At 43.8% G+C, this 16,631-nt stretch overlaps 1 protein-coding gene across 1 annotated transcript in view; it reads left to right on the top strand.

The window, feature by feature from the left end:
• Positions 1-14,227: 14,227 nt before the first annotated feature.
• Positions 14,228-16,631, top strand: part of KCNH5 (potassium voltage-gated channel subfamily H member 5) — a 331,896-nt gene continuing 329,492 nt past the window's right edge. The window contains exon 1 of the mRNA XM_033417494.2: positions 14,228-15,059. Within this exon, the coding sequence (XP_033273385.2) occupies positions 14,987-15,059 (73 nt within the window). The 5' untranslated portion in view covers positions 14,228-14,986. The remainder of the gene's footprint in view (positions 15,060-16,631) is intronic.

Below are 16,631 nucleotides of genomic sequence, written 5' to 3'. Positions count from 1 at the left end.
ATAGTGTCTGGTCTTACATTTAGGTCTTTAATCCATTTTGACTTTATTTTGTGTATGGTGTTAGGGAGTGTTCTAATTTCATTCTTTTACATATAGCTGTCCAGTTTTCCCAGCACCACTTACTGAAGAGACTATTTTTTCTCCATTGTATATTCTTGCCTCCTTTGTCAAAGATTAGGTGACCATAGGTGTGTGGGTTTATCTCTGGGCTTTCTATCCTGTTGCATTGATCTACTTTGCTGTTTTTGTGCCAGGACCATACTATCTTGATTACTGTAGCTTTGTAGTATCGTCTGAAGCCAGGGAGCCTGATTCTTCCAGCTCCGATTTTCTTTCTCAGAATTTCTTTGGCTATTCGGTGTCTTTTGTGTGTCCATTCAAATGGTAACATTTTTTGTTCTAAATCTGTGAAAAATGCCATTGGTAATTTGGTAGGGATTGCATTGAATCTGTAGATTGCTTTGGGTAGTATAGACATTTTCACAATATTGATTCTTCTAATTCAAGAACGTGGTATATCTCTCCATCTGTTTGTGTCATCTTTGATTTCTTTCACCAGTATCTTATAGTTTTCTGCGTACAGGTCTTTTTCCTCCTTAGGTGGGTTTATTCCTAGGTATTTTATTCTTTCTGTTGCAGTGGTAAATGGAATTGTTTCCTTAATTTCTCTTTCTGATCTTTCATTGTTAGTGTATAGGAATGCAAGTGATTTCTGTGTATTAATTTTGTATCCTGCAACTTAATAAATTTATTGATTAGCTCTAGTAGTTTTCTGGTGGCCTCTTTAGGATTTTCTATGTATAGTATCATGTCGTCTGCAAACAGTGACAGTTTTACTTCTTCTTTTCCAATTTGGATTCATTTATTTGTTTTTCTTCTCTGATTGCCTTGTCTAGGACTTCCAAAACTATGTTGAATAATAGTGGTGAGAGTGGACACCCTTGTCTTATTCCTGATTTTAGAGGAAATGCTCTCAGTTTTTCACCATTGAGAATGATATTTGCTGTGGATTTGTCATATATGGCCTTTATTATGTTGAAGTAGTTTTGCTCTATGTCCATTACTGGAGACTTTGCATCATAAATGGGTGTTGAATTTTGTCAAAACCTTTTTCCGCATCTATTAAGGTGACCATATGGTTTTTATTCTTCAATTTGTTAATATGGTGATTCACATTGATTGATTTGCATATATTGAAGGATCCTTGCATCCCTGGGATAAATTCCACTTGATCATGGTGTACGATCCTTTAAAGGTGTTGTTGGATTCAGTTTGCTAGTATTTTGTTGAGGATTTTTGCATTATGTTCATCAGTGATATTGGCCTGTAATTTTCTTTTTTTGTTACATATTTGTCTGGTTTTGGTGTCAGGGTGATGGTGGCCCCATAGAATAAACTTGGGAGTGTTCCTCCCTCAGCAATTTTTTTGGAAGAGTTGGAGAAGGCTAGGTGTTAATTCTTCTCTAAATGTTTGATAGAATTTGCCTGTGAAACCATCTGGTCCTGGACTTTTGTTCGTTGGAAGATTTTAAATCGCAGTTTCAATTTCATTACTTGTGATCGGTGTGTTCATATTTTCTATTTCTTCCTGGTGCAGTCTAGGAAGCTTGTACTTACCTAAGAATTTGTCCATTTCTTCCAGGTTGTCCATTTTATTGACATATAGTTGCTTGTAGTAATCTCTTATGATCCTTTGTATTTCTGCAATGTTAGTTGTAACTTCTTTTTCATTTCTAATTTTATTGAGTTCAGTCCTCTCCCTTTTTTTCTTGATGAGTCTGGCTAAAAATTTATCAGTTTTGTTTATCTTCTCATAGTACCAGCTTTTAGTTTCATTGATCTTTGCTATTGTTTTCATTGTTTCTATTTCACTTATTTCTGCTCTGATCTTTATGATTTCTTTCCTTTTACTAAGTTTGGGGTGTTGTTTTGTTCTTTTTTCTCTAGTTGCTTTAGGTGTAAGTTTAGGTTGTTTATTTGAGATTTTTTTTTTCTTGAAGTAGGATTGTATTGCTATAAACTTCCCTGTTAGAACTGCTTTTGCTGCATCCCATAGGCTTTGGGTTGTCGTGTTTTCATTGTCATTTGTTTCTAGGTATTGTTTTATTTCCTCTTTGATTTCTTCAGTACTTTCTTGGCTATTTAGCAGCGTATTGTTTAGCCTCCATGTGTTTGTGTTTTTTACAGTTTTTTTTCCTGTAATTGATTTCTAATCTCATAGCGTTGTGGTTGGAAATGATGCTTGATATGGTTTCAGTTTTCTTAAATTTACCGAGCCTTGATTTGTGAAGCAAGATGTGATCTATCCTGGAGAGTGTTCTGTGTGCACTTGAGAAGAACGTGTATTCTGCTGTTTTCGGATAGAATGTTCTATAAATATCAATTAAGTCTATCTGTTCTAATGTGTCATTTAAGGCTTGTGTTTCCTTATCAACTTTCTGTATGTATGATCTATACATTGGTGCAAGTGGAGTATTAAAATCCCTTACTATTATTGTATTACTGTCGATTTCCCCTTTTTCGGCTGTTAGCGTTTGCCTTATGTATTGAGGTGCTCCTATGTTGGGTGCATAAATATTTACAATTGTTATATCTTCTTCTTGGATTAATCCCTTGATCATCATGTAGTGTCTTTCCTTGTCTCTTGTAATAGTCTTTATTTTAAAGTCTATTTTGTCTGATACGAGTATTGCTACTCCAGCTTTCTTTTGATTTCCATTTGTATGGAATATCTTTTTCCATCCCCTCACTTTCAGTCTGTATGTGTCCCTAGGTTTGAAGTGGGTCTCTAGTAGACAGCATATATATGGGTCTTGTTTTTGTATCCATTCAGCCAGTCTGTGTCTTTTGGTTAAAGCATTTAATCCATTTACATTTAAGGTAATTATCAATGTGCATGTTCCTATTACCATTTTCTTTATTGTTTTCGATTGTTTTTGTAAGTCTTTTTCTTCTCTTGTGTTTCCCAGCCAGAGAAGTTCCTTTAGCATTTTGTTGTAATGCTAGTTGGGTGGTGCTGAATTCTCTTAGCTTTTTCTTTCTGTAAAGCTTTTGACTTCTCTGTTGAATCTGAATGAGATCCTTTCTGGGTACGGTAATCTTGGTTGTAGGTTTTTCCCTTTCATCACTTTAAATTAAATATGTCCTGCTACTCCCTTCTGGCCTGCAATATTTCTGCTGAAAAATCTGCTGATAACCTTATGGGGATTCCCTTGTAGGTTATTTGTTGCTTTTCCCTTGCTGCTTTTAATATTTTTTCTTTGTATTTAATTTTTGTTAGTTTAATTAATATGTGTCTCGGTGTGTTTCTCCTTAGGTTTATCCTGTGTGGGACTCTTTGTGCTTCCTGGACTTGATTGACTGTTTCCTTTCCCATGTCAGGGAAGTTTTTGACTATAATCTCTTCAAATTTTTCTCAGACTCTTTCTCTTCTTCTTCTGGGACCCCTGTAATTCAAATGTTGGTGTGTTTAATGTTATCCCAGAGGTCTCTGAGACTGTCCTCATTTCTTTTCATTCTTTTTTCTTTATTTTGCTCTTACAGCAGTTATTTCCACCATTCTATCTTCCAGCTCACTTACCCATTCTTCTGCCTCAGTTATCCTGCTATTGATTCCTTCTAGTGTACTTTGCATTTCAGTAATTGTGTTGTTCATTACTGTTTGTTTGTTCTTTAGTTCTTCTAGGTCCTTGTTAACTATTTCTTGTATCTTAATTCATGCCTCCATTCTATTTCTGAGATCTTGGATCATCTTTATTATCATTACTCTGAATTCTTTTTCAGGTAGATTGCCCATTTCCTCCTCATTGATTTGGTCTTGTGGGTTTCTACCTTAATACTTTGTCTGCAACATATTTCTCTGTCATCTCATTTTGTCTTACTTACTGTGTTTATGGTCTCCTTTCTGCAAGCTGCAGGGGTGTAGTACCTCTTGCTTCTGTTGTCGGCCCACTGGTGGGTGAGTTTGGTCCAGGGGCTTGTGTAGGCTTCTGAGCAGGAGGGACTAGGGCCTGTGCTCTGGTTAGTGGAGCTGAGTCTTTTCCCTCTGATGGGCAGGGCCACATCAGGTGGTGTGCTTTGGGGTGTCTGTGAGCTTAGTATGACTTTAGGCAGCCTCTCTGCTGATGGGTGGGTCTGTGTTCCTGTATTGCTGGTTGTTTGGCATGAGGTGTCCAGCACAGGAGCCTGCAGGCAGTTGGGTGGAGCTGGGTCTTGGTGTTGCAATAGATACTCACTCAGGCCGGGGAGGGTATGGCAGCCACAGCTGGGTTGTGAACTAGTTGCCTGCGGCAGCATAGACCAGCAGGCAGTTGCAACAGACTGGGGCACGCTGGCTCTCACTCCAGGCTTATTTTGTACTAGTTCATAATCGCAGAAGAAAAATTTTCTCTTTCCAATAGTTTCAATAAAAGTTCTGTGGTTGATGCTCACTGGAAAGTGCTGAGTTGCTTTCAGTCTTTGTGTTACAGCCTCCTTTGCTGCTGTGATGACCCTGGCCAGAGCCACCTCCTCAGTGTGTCTTGCTGTCTCCGTGGCCCCAGCACAGGCAGCCAGAAACCCCATTTGTCTTTGTTAAGTCTGAATTATACATTTTTAGTCACATATTATAAGGTTTCCTATCATTATGAATTTCCCTTTTTCTAGCTCTTTTACCTAGAAAGCTTTCCTCCTTCTTCTCACTGAGGGTACCCATCAAAGGGGACAAATAGAGGCTGATGTCCAGTTCACAATAATCTCACCAATTGATGTCCTTGCCTTGGACCTATGACTGTCCAAAGAAGACTTACTTTTTTTTTTTTTTTTTTTTTGTGGTACACCAGCCTGTCACTGTTGTGGCCTCTCCCGTTGAGGAGCACAGGCTCCGGACGCGCAGGCTCAGTGGCCATGGCTCACGGGCCTAGCCGCTCCGCTGCATGTGGGATCTTCCCGGACCGGGGCATGAACCCGTGTCCCCTGCATTGGCAGGTGGACTCTCAACCACTGTGCCACCAGGGAAGCCCAAGACTTCTTTTCTTAATTCTCGCAAAGATGCCAAAGTGGCTAGTGGCAGCTCTGGTGAGAAGATAATTAGGATTTCAACTGTATTTGTGATCTTTTCTTTACAACAGTGAGGCAAATGCTACAATAGAAAAAGCATATGGTGGCACTAGAAGAAGACACAGGGAGGGCTCTTTACTAAGTCTTGGAGAATCAAAGAAGGCCTTTTGGAGGAAATGATATCTAATCTATGATCTGAAAGAATATGCCTGGCGATATAGGATGTGGGTAAAGGAAGAAAGAGAGAGCATGGTAAGCACAAGGAACAAAAAGGAGTGCAGGGAGCAGGGAAGTATGAGGATGAGGGGTTGCAGTGGGGAATGGTGAGTGTCGAGACTGGATAAGTAAGCAAGAGTCTGATAGGGAAGGCTAAAGAAAGCCTAGCTAAGGGCTTTGGACTTTCACCTGAGGACATAGAGGAACTTAGAAGGGTGACATAAATAGATTGATGCCTTAAGAGCTTTAGCTACAGTGCAGGGTGAAGAATGAATTGGGTGGAGCTTGGAGATGGAGATCGAGAGGAGTGTGGCAGGAAAACAGTGTAAGCAGCAAGACAAGTTTAAATGACTGTTGCAGTAATTCAAGTGGAAGATGAAACCCTGCAGTGTTTATTACTGTACCATAACCTAGTCTATCCTGACTGATACAAATTACGAATATGCTTTAGGTACATGAAATTGGGGTAACAATAATTCTCAACCCTGATCTGACCTTGAGCAGTGCCAACAGTGACAGTAAGAAGTGGGCTCTTTAAGAGATCTCTAGATGGTAGAATGAAGAGGATTGCCTGCCAGGGGTAGGGATAAAGAAGCATGGAAGTTATTGACTTGACAACTAGGTGGATGGAGGTGGTACACATTAGATGCAGAGAATGCTTGGGCAGGCTGCAAGATGATACACTTGTTTTGGATATGTTGAATTTGGGATCCCTGTGAAATTGCCACATAAAGAGAGTCAGTCAGCACGTAGGTAGGCATGTCTAGAGTTACAGGAAAGAGAGTTATATTTTGGAATTCAGAAATTTGTGGATTTCTATATATTCATATCTCTCCTATAAGGATTGGGGACAGCAATTCCTGTTATCAAGCACATTAATGTCTGTGCAGCAAAATATATCAATATTCACAGCAAGTGGGATAAAGAAAAAGTACAAATAGCTTCATCACAATTCAGGTCAGCCTTTTCTGACAAATGAGTTTGTGACAAATTTATGAAAAAAAAAGTTTAGGATTTCAGAGTTTTCAATTTTAGAAATGTTGATAGAAGACAGCCTACCAGTACTATCTCATTTAATGCTTAAATCAACCATATGAAGTAGGGACTATTACTGTTCTCTTTTTACTAATAAAGGAACTCAGGCACACATGGGTTAACTAAAATGCTGAGGTCATGCAATCATTATTCAAAACCAGGCAGTCTAAGGCAGGAGAATGTTTCAAGTAGATGGGGGTTGGAACAGAGTCAATCATCATAGGCAGGTAAAGTGAAATTAAGAATGAAATTGCCTCACTTGATTTGGCAATTAAAAAAAGGTGTTTGGGGGCTTCCCTGGTGGCGCAGTGGTTGAGAGTCCGCCTGCCAATGCAGGGGACACGGGTTCGTGCCCCGGTCCGGGAAGATCCCACATGCCGCGGAGCGGCTGGGCCCGTGAGCCATGGCCGCTGGGCCTGCGTGTCCGGAGCCTGTGCTCCACAGTGGGAGAGGCCACAGCAGTGAGAGGCCCGCGTACCGCGAAAAAAAAAAGTCTTTGGGAAGGCAGTTTAAGGGAAGTAGTGAGGTGGAGGCCAATCCGTGGTGGGTTAAGGAGTAGATAGGAGACAAGGAAGTGGAGACACCTACTACAGACTACTCTTCTGATAAATTGACAGGAAGGGATGGAGCAATGGAACAAAAGCTGGACTAAAAGGTGAGTTAAGAAAGCATTCTTAAAGCTTATTAGATGTTGAAGAGAGAGGAATGAGGGGACAGTCAGTAAAGTGAAGTCCCTCCAGAGGCATGAGTTAATAGGATCCAGAGTGCTAGTGGAGGGATGGTGAGGGGAATTGCTTCCTATTCACCTAGAAGAAAGAAGAAAAGGAAGAGAGAGCCAAGGCAGGAAATCTAAGAGTTGACAACATCACCTATTCTCTGTAAGTTATCTTCTGAGACTGAGAGGTGAGAAGGTTACATCTGAGGTGTGAAAAGACAGAAAAAGCTTTGAGAAAGCTACTGTAAGAGAATGGAATGGATAGTTGACTAGGGATGTGGATAAGGATTGGGCTGCATAGAGAGGCAACTTGATTATGGAGGCCTTGAGTTTATCGTGCATCAGTCTTGGAGGTTTTGTGATTCTCTCCTGAGAAGCTCAGCAGCTACAAGTATGAAGAAACTCACGGTTGGATATATTAGGGTTGAGTCTTTGCTGGATGGGTGTAACCATAGGTCTGATCCTTGAGAGTTGGGGATCTTGGCACAATATCTAAATCCCAGATATTCTCATAAAGTGCAGAACCATTCCCTGGTGGTGCGGTGGTTGAGAGTCTGCCTGCCGATGCAGGGGACACGGGTTCGTGCCCCGGTCTGGGAAGATCCCACATTTTTTTTTTTTTTTTAGCGGTATGCGGGCCTCTCACTGTTGTGGCCTCTCCCATTGTGGAGCACAGGCTCCGGACACGCAGGCTCAGCAGCCATGGCTCGTGGGCCCAGCTGCTCTGCGGCATGTGGGATCTTCCCGGACCGGGGCACGAACCCATGTCCCCTGCATCAGCAGGCGGACTCTCAACCACTGTGCCACCAGGGAACCATTGCTCTAGGACAATGGTTCTTAACTTTAATGCACATTGAAATCACATGGGGAACTTTAAAGACTACTGATGTCTGAGTCTCATGCTCAGAAATTCTGATGTACTTGGTCTGGGGGCTGTGGCCTGGACATTGGGATTTTTATAAGCTCCCCAGGTGATTCTAGTATATAGTCAGGGAATTATTGTTCCCCTAATTTCTTGTACCTAAAGTAAGTTCATAATCTGTACCAGTCAGGATAGATTAAGGTACAGTACAGTAAGAAACAGTGCCAAAATCTCAGTGTCTTAACACAACAGAAGTTTATTTCCTGCTTATATAATGCCTACCGCAGGTCTAGGTAACTCTTCCTGCAATGGTTATCCTTGTGTTGCTCTGCATTCCATAGTCACTGAGGTAGCGGAAGAGGAGCATCAAGAACTGAGTCCTGGCTTTTATCTGCTTTTACTAGGAAGTAATACACATCACCTCCATTCACATTTCATTGACCAGAATTAGTTTATGGCCATAACTAATTTCAAGGAAGTGGGGAAGGCACTTGGTTATTGGTGAGCATTAGTAGTGACCACCACCTAGAGTTACTACTGTAAATGAAAGTAGAAGGGGATGAAAAGGGTTATTTACTTAACAAACACTTACATGGTCCTTGTTACATGCCAGGTATTATTTAATAGCTATCGAATAGGATCTCATTTAGTCCTCGTAACAGCCCTGCTAAATAGGTCATTTTTAGTCCCCATTTTACAGCAAGGGAAATTGAGGCTAAATAACTTACTCTAGGTTATGTAAGTGGCAGGGACAAGATTAAATTCCAGGCAGTCTGGGTCCAGAGTCGAAGCACTGAACCTCTATACAATACAACCTCTATTCTGCTTTCTCTCAACTTGGATTCTGGGGTGGGAAGGAGAAGGAGGAAGGTTATGAGTTTAAGTGTGGGACTGTGCAAGCAAAGGAATCAAACAATCATTTGGATATTTCATTGCTAGAGCAGGGGTAGGGCTCTGGGGGAGGCAGAGAGTGAGATACGGAAAATAGACTGGGAAGGAGGAAATGTTTGGACTGACACTGCTGCTGATGACACCACTCCTGGAGGCCAGGATGGAGAGCAACTTCTGGCTTTCTGTTTTCTTCCTTCCGCCATTTCTCCTTCAGAGCCACCCATTTAGCATCTGCAGATTGCACCTTAGACCTCTGCTGAGGTTAGCTCAGAAACAGAGAGCAGGGTTAGAGAGAAAAATCATCCCCCTAGAGAGCAGTGGGTGGGCCATTTTCACATAAGGGATCAAACATTGTCAGACTGGACCGATTTTTAATGGATTTTTGAGAGTTTACACATAATTACAGCTACTGTCAAATAAACTATATTTTAAATCCTCAAAGGAAGATGTGCTTGATAAAAGAATCCTTCAGCAAACCTATAGTAATTACAAACCATCATTTCCTAATATATCAGTTTTCTAGCTCTTCACTCTTGTCTTGGTTACTGTTAAACTGGAACACACCTGCAGCTCAGCCAGCTTTCCTTCATTTCATAGCTGTGACTTAGGAGTTCGCAAACACCTCTGGGTATTGGAACTCTTCGTTCTCACAGACAACACCACTCTAATTACAATACCCCAAGACAAATGCTTCTGCTTTAAAATGGAATCTCTGCAAGGAAACAAACAAAAAGAAGCCCTTTGTGTGACATTGAAGCTTTTTGATTCCTGTCTCTCTCACCTGTATATGCTGTGGCTTGGTTACAACAGCTCTGTCTTCAAAACACTTATAAAACGCTGTATTGGCACCTGCTGCAATCTGCCAGCACATTCCTTAGGGTCAGTCAGTCCACACGGTGCCAGTGCTGCTCTGTTTTCCTTAACTCTGTGTTGATTAGGAGCTATTGCACGTGATTACCAGCTGTTGCAAGTGATTCTCTCTAGTGCTACAAAACCAGTGATGGCAATAGAGATAATTGGATGTTGCTGGTTGTTACCACACTATGCCAACATCAGATTATTTTCTATTATTTACAAGGAGCTCTCACCACAGGATTAGAAGACCCAGTTCTAGTCATAATGTACCTCTAAAGCACCGTGTCATCTTGGATTAGGCACTTCATCTCTCTGGGTCTTGTATTTTTCTTCTGTAAAATGAAAATTTAAACTAGAGGATTAAGAACAGTGTGTAAACCAAGGATTTGACACTTTATAATGACCATTTTTTAAAATAATTAAAATAATTCCAAAGTTATAATGCTATGCAGTTATTAAGGACAAAGAAGAAAGGATAAATGTCATTTTAATTAAATCTGCAGATGGAAATAAATGGGGACGTTCTACTAGTAATTGTGTGACTGTGTCTTAACAGAGTCCGAAAGAGTTTCCTCTTTGGGAAGTGTGAGCTAATACACCCAGAGAGGAGTGATTGGGAACAGGGATATTTATACTAGATGGGAAATGCTGGGAAGCTGAGATTTTATATCAATACCCAGAGGCGAGATGTGGGCAGCTGATGATGTGCAAAGGAACATATAGATTTGAGACAGCTTCTGTTAATGGTGATGATGGATTTATCATATGTTAGAAGTCTAGGATAGCAGTCTAGGAAATAGATATATTTATTTTTATACATATTTATATATATTTTATTTTAATTTTATATACATATAAAATCAGCCTGCTTGTTCACCACTTCAGTCTGGGAATGGCTGATTAGTCATGGTCTGTACAGTAGCCTAGTCGACATAAACACAGGTCACACGAGAGCCACCAGAGGAGAGGCAAAATCCAATTGTGTGTCTCAGCTCAGGTTTCGAGTTCCCCTTCCCCTTGAGGCAGGAGATAGGTGCGCTCCAGGCTAGACATTTACATCTGGCCTCCTATTCATACTTCCTGGGGTGAGAAGAAGATGGGCTCCAGCTGGATGTTCATTACCAGCCCCCTGTTTACATTTCCTGAAGCAAGAGACAAACGAGCTCCAGGACTACATATTTATGACTGGACTCCTGTCTACATTTCGAGATCTGCACCTCGATGTAGAAACCAGAAACAGAAATAGGGTAAATAACCGGACATTGGACATTTTTATGTCAGGGACAGAGTGGGACTAAACCCTGTTAAAAGATCAAGAGGTCATACATTTCCCATCCTTGGGGCAAGGGAAACATTGCACACATGCTGAAAGGCTCCTTGGGGGTCAAAAAGGACCCATAATATGTGATGCTAAGGCCGTCCCATAGGCCTCCAGGCTGTAATCCATCTTGGAAAAAAGTTGCTCACGCATGTTGGGGAGGGTCCTAGGGCAGGGCAGGTGTGGAAAAAGAAACCAGATAATTGGCCAAAGGTAAACAAAGACCTGGAAGAACTGCGGTATATAGATGACTTAACCACCTCTTTACTGCTCTCCTCCTCATTAGGGAGGACGCCCACCCCCTTTCTCTCCAGGTGTGCATCTCTGCCTTGCTTTTGTCTTAACAGTTTCTCTGTGTGCTCTCCCACTTGCTGTTGTGCTGTGTCTTTAATAATAAACTTTGTACCTGTTTTTTTTTAACATCTTTATTGGAGTATAATTGCTTTACAATGGGGTGTTAGTTTCTGCTTTATAACAAAGTGAATCAGTTATATATATACACATATCCCCATATCTCTTCCCTCTTGTGTCTCCCTCCCTCCCACCCTCCCTATCCCACCCCTCTAGGTGGTCACAAAGCACCAAGCTGATCTCCCTGTGCTATGCAGCTGCTTCCCACTAGCTATCGATTTTACATTTGGTAGTGTATATATGTCCATGCCACTCTCTCACTTTGTCCCAGCTTACCCTTTCCCCCTCCCCGTGTCCTCAAGGCCCTTCTCTAGTAGGTCTGCGTCTTTATTCCCGTCTTGCCCCTACGTTCTTCATGACCTTTTTTTTTTTTTTAGATTCCATATATATATATGTTAGCATACAGTATTTGTTTTTCTCTTTCTGACTTACTTCACTCTGTATGACAGACTCTAGGTCCATCCGCCTCACTACAAATAACTCAATTTCGTTTCCTTTTATGGCTGAGTAATATTCCATTGTATATATGTGCCACATCTTCTTTATCCATTCATCTGTTGATGGACACTTAGGTTGCTTCCATCTCCTGGCTATTGTAAATAGAGCTGCAATGAACATTTTGGTACATGACTCTTTTCTAATTATGGTTTTCTCAGGGTATATGCTCAATAGTGGGATTGCTGGGTTGTATGGTAGTTCTATTTGTAGTTTTTTAAGGAACCTCCATACTGTTCTCCATAGTGGCTGTATCAATTTACATTCCCACCGACAGTGCAAGAGGGTTCCCTTTTCTCCACACCCTCTCCGGCATTTATTGTTTGTAGATGTTTTGATGATGGCCATTCTGACCGGTGTGAGATGATACCTCATTGTAGTTTTGATTTGCATTTCTCTAATGATTAATGATGTTCAGCATTCTTTCATGTGTCTGTTGGCAGTCTGTATATCTTCTTTGGAGAAATGTCTATTTAGGTCGTCTGCCCAGTTTTGGATTGGGTTGTTTGTTTTTTTGATATTGAGCTGCATGTACCTGTTTTTACAGTTTTTGCCTCTATGAGAAATGCATTTTTCACTGGGGTCAAGAGCCAGGGGTGGTAGTGGCTGGGATTCCTGGTTTTCATCCAGGATACACAGGTTCAGTTCCTGGGCAGGGAATTAAGATCTCGCTTCACACCACCACTCACCGCTGCCTGTCCGAGATCACCCTCGTACACACCCGGTCAACTGCAGGAAGGGAGCTGTAACCTCAGCCACATCTCTGACTCCTGTCATGGCAGGCCAACCACAAAGATCCAATCTGTGCCTGAGTCCCTTGTAATTTAACTAGTCATAATGTACCTAAACATATTTAGAAGGCAGTCTATCTGTAGGGAAATAAACTTGCACCACCAGCCGTGCTTCGGGTAGAAAGCAAGGCTAGACTAGTGTTATTGTACCGAGTCTCTTGATTTTGTGCGGAAAGAATCCTAGCAGAGCAAACTGCTCTTTACCTCACATCAACCTTCTGGGTTTGCTCAGCCGCCTAAGCACTGCAGGAACGGGTGGAAATTGCAGAGGAGAGGGAGAAAAGGATCCTAAGATAAAGCCTGGATCCTGGCTGTGTATTTATGTGTCTCTCAGCTACAGGCAATGGCCCTTACATCGACCGCTCTGGAGAGGCAGTGATGGTAACCTGAGGCTAGTGATTGGTAATCTAGGGGTTTAGGCAAGACATCGCCCCCACTACCCCCTCCCCCTCCCTCCTTGCCCAGGGTAGGAGCCGAGCAGGAGTTGTTTCCTCTGACCCCTGCCGGGGAGATTCCCGGATTCCCGCTGTCTCCGGGTAACCTAACCTTGACCGTTCCTAACAGGGGTTATCTAGCATATTCTTATCTAGCAAATGGGGACGCCCCCATCCAACTCTCCTTTCGCCTGCCTACTTAACACTTTGCCTCGCCACCAACCTCTCACCTGGCCGCAGTGCACTTTCTGTCCTCACTCCTTGACCCTCTTTATGCAGTCGTCCTTTCTAGACAGGCCCTGGCGAAGCCTCTGGAGGGGAAGCCGTAGATCAGTTCCTCTCAAACTTGAGCGGGCATAATATTTATCCGGAGGGCTTGTTAAAACATTGTTGGCCCTCGCTGCCAGAGTTCCCGGTTTCCTAGCTCTTGGATAGAGCTTGATAATTTGCAATTTTAACAGGTTCTTAGGAGATGCCGCCAGTCCGGGACCACTTTGAGAACCACTGCCTTAGATAAAAGAAGGTGCCGGTGCCGCGGCGTGAGCTCCTCCATTTCTTTCCATCTCTTTCCCCGGTCCCTTTGCACTTACGCTATTTTCCCTTCTCCGTCATAGACTCTGGCTTTTGGACTCTGTTTCTAGCGGTTCCCCTCCTGTCGCCGGTTCCGAGCGTTGGTAGAGAAATTTCCTGCCCGCACTCCCCAGTCCTGTGCAGCGTCGCCCCCCCGCCCGCCTTTACTGTTTTTCCACAGCAAACGCTGCCCGCTGCACTCTCCCTTCTCTTGGGTGTGAATTATTCACTCTCTTCCCTTACTCCTTGCATTAAGTGCAACCTTTTCCGCAACTTAGCGGTGGCTGGGCTCGCTGCTCTCCTGTGCGCTCCGCAGCCCTGGGAAGCATCCCTGTACTGCCGCCACGCTCCTCCGCGCGCCAGACCCAGCCTGGGGCGCCGGGGCCATTCCCGCTCCTGCTCTGCGCTCCGACCCTATCTGGCTCGAGCTCCAAGGTGTGGGCCAGGGCGGGTGCTGAAATCTCCTCTGTTGAGCTTCGGGCGCCGAAGCCCAGAGGGGGGCGGTAGCAGCGTCAGGTGGCTGCTCTGCGTCCCCGCGCGTCGCTCAGTCAGTCCCTGCTGCGCGCTCAGCCCGGACTGGAGCGGGAGATGATCAACACCTCCGCCCCGGCAGCTGCGTCCCCGGGAGCAGCCGGGACTCGGGACCTTGGCAGGAGAAACTTGAGATGTGACCCCTCCGACTGCCCATTGCCCTCTTTGGCATCCTGCCTGCTTCTCCCACTTCCTCTCCCACTCCACGGCTCAACTGGACAGCGAGCGTTTGCCTCGATCTCCGGGGAGAGAGGAGCGGCCACCAGGCGCACAGCCGGGCAGAAGTTGGACTCAGCTGGGCAGCGCTGATTCAGCTGCGCCGGAGGGGTAGGCTAGGAAGTGGGAGAGGAAGGCGCAGTAGAGGGTCTGGGAGAGGGCTTTGAGTGGGCTTTTCCTGCTCCCCCGGCCCCGGGGTCGGGGCAGGGGGAGAAATGCTGAGCCCGCGCCTAGGTGATCGCCGCCGCGACAGCAGCCTCAGCAACAGCTTCAGCATCAGCACCGGCGGGACAGCGACAGCGGGGGCGGCGCAGGCGCACTGTGCCCCGCGGAGCCTGCAGTTCCCGAGCCCCGTGTGCGGCACCGCCACAGTCTGGGCAGCGGCGGCCGGGGGAGCGCTACTACCATGAACTGCCTGGTCCTTCTCCCCAGAGCTGCTCATCCGGGTCGGGCTGGAGACTCAGTCAGGGGACCCCGTCGCCGCCGCCGCGCCCCCTCTTCTTTGGGCTCGATCTTCTCTTCCACCTTTTCCTCTTCTTTCTCCACCTTCTCTTCCTTCATTCCCCCCTCCCCCGCCGCGGATCCTGGCCGCTGCTCTCCAGACCCAGGATGCCGGGGGGCAAGAGAGGGCTGGTGGCACCGCAGAACACATTTTTGGAGAACATCGTCAGGCGCTCCAGCGGTAAGAAGAGTTGCAGTCAGAACACCCCTCCACCTCCATCCTGCCCACCCACGCCCCCCATCCTCCCCGTCCCATCCCTCTCCCAGGGCGGGAGGGGGACGCAGACCGCCCTACCTGGCGGCTGCAGTTACAAGATGGACCTGATTTTAGGTGGGAGTGGGAATGAGGTGGCAGAGGAAAGTTAGTTGCATCCCCTCCCCAAGACGTACTCTCCCCCCTCCCACCTGTCCAGAGCCCAGAACCGCAGGAAGCCAAGGGGGAGCAGCGGCTAGGGTGTAGGTACATCTGGAGAACAGAGTTGAGTTTCGCTTTGTTGAGGGATATCTTTTTTGTTCATCGTTTCCCCACATTTTTAAACAAGTAGGCTGAAGAGACTGATCAAATTCTTAGAGTTAATCTCAGTGGAAGGGTTCCCTCAAGTTGGGAATGGCTGTGAAAGTGGCTACTTAAGATTTAGTCTCTGGAACGGCTTTCAGGCCCAATGGGCACCGTTGAAAGGAGCCTTGTGTATGAGAGGGTAGCTGGAGTTGAACGTAAGAAAGAGAGTCAGTTCTGGAAAAATGGGAAGGCAATTATTATGGTCAAATTTGTGTTTAAAGTTTTTTTTGTTTTTCTGTTTTGCATTGGTCTGTATTGATCTATATGATATATTTGATTTGACTTAAACAGGAGAAATGTAGAAGGGAAGCAATAGCTACTGTGCTTTTAAAGTAACTGGAGAAAGAATTTTAAAAATGCCATTCTACCTTGCTACTGATGTTAGGGTTTTCTTGCCTTAAAGTGTCTTTGAATTGCCATCCATTTATGCATTCATTTCCTCTAAGATATCGGAATGGGGATGGTTATATATTTCACATTTTAGGACCTTATAAACTTTGCGTTTTACTGAAATATACATTTTCTACTTGCTTTCAAATCTTTTATATAATTTTCAATTTTGTAAGATATGTAAAGATATCCTTTAAAGATATGTAAAATATCCTTTAAAGTTTTTTGTTTTTTTTCCTTCAGAGACCAGTTATTATATTTTGAGATCCTTTGCTTGGAGAATTATGAGAAAGACATTTCTGCATGTTGATTACAGTAGATTTTGGACCAAAGCAATGGAAATACGCTATGCAATTCCATAATCATTGTTCATTCATTCATTCATTCATTCAGTGAAACAATATTTATTTGGGTGCCTTATACAAGAGACACTCTGTGGGGTCCTTTGGATAAAAAAATGATTAAGACACTTCTGCTCTCAAAAAGCTCCCTCCTTAGTGGCAAGACAGAGGCACACACAAATGATAATAAATAATTAAATACAATTATGCTCTTCCTGAATTGGTAGATTAGGTTATATTAATTCCTAGGATATGAGCTCTTCTAAAACTAGGCTTGCAAATATTTCCCCTGATTTGGGGACTATATGTAGGTGTCCCAAGGTATTTCTCATCAAGCTCTGACATGGTATTTGGTTTTCATTTGAGGCTTTTGACTTTATTTCTTCGCATTTGGTCAATGCCTGATACTATACAAGTCTTGAACAGACATTTTTGGGTTCAAAAAAAAAATAGCTAATAGGCC

Source organism: Orcinus orca, chromosome 2, assembly GCF_937001465.1.
Source record: "Orcinus orca chromosome 2, mOrcOrc1.1, whole genome shotgun sequence".
NCBI classification, from domain to species: domain Eukaryota; kingdom Metazoa; phylum Chordata; class Mammalia; order Artiodactyla; family Delphinidae; genus Orcinus; species Orcinus orca.
This window is presented reverse-complemented; position numbering and strand designations above follow the sequence as displayed.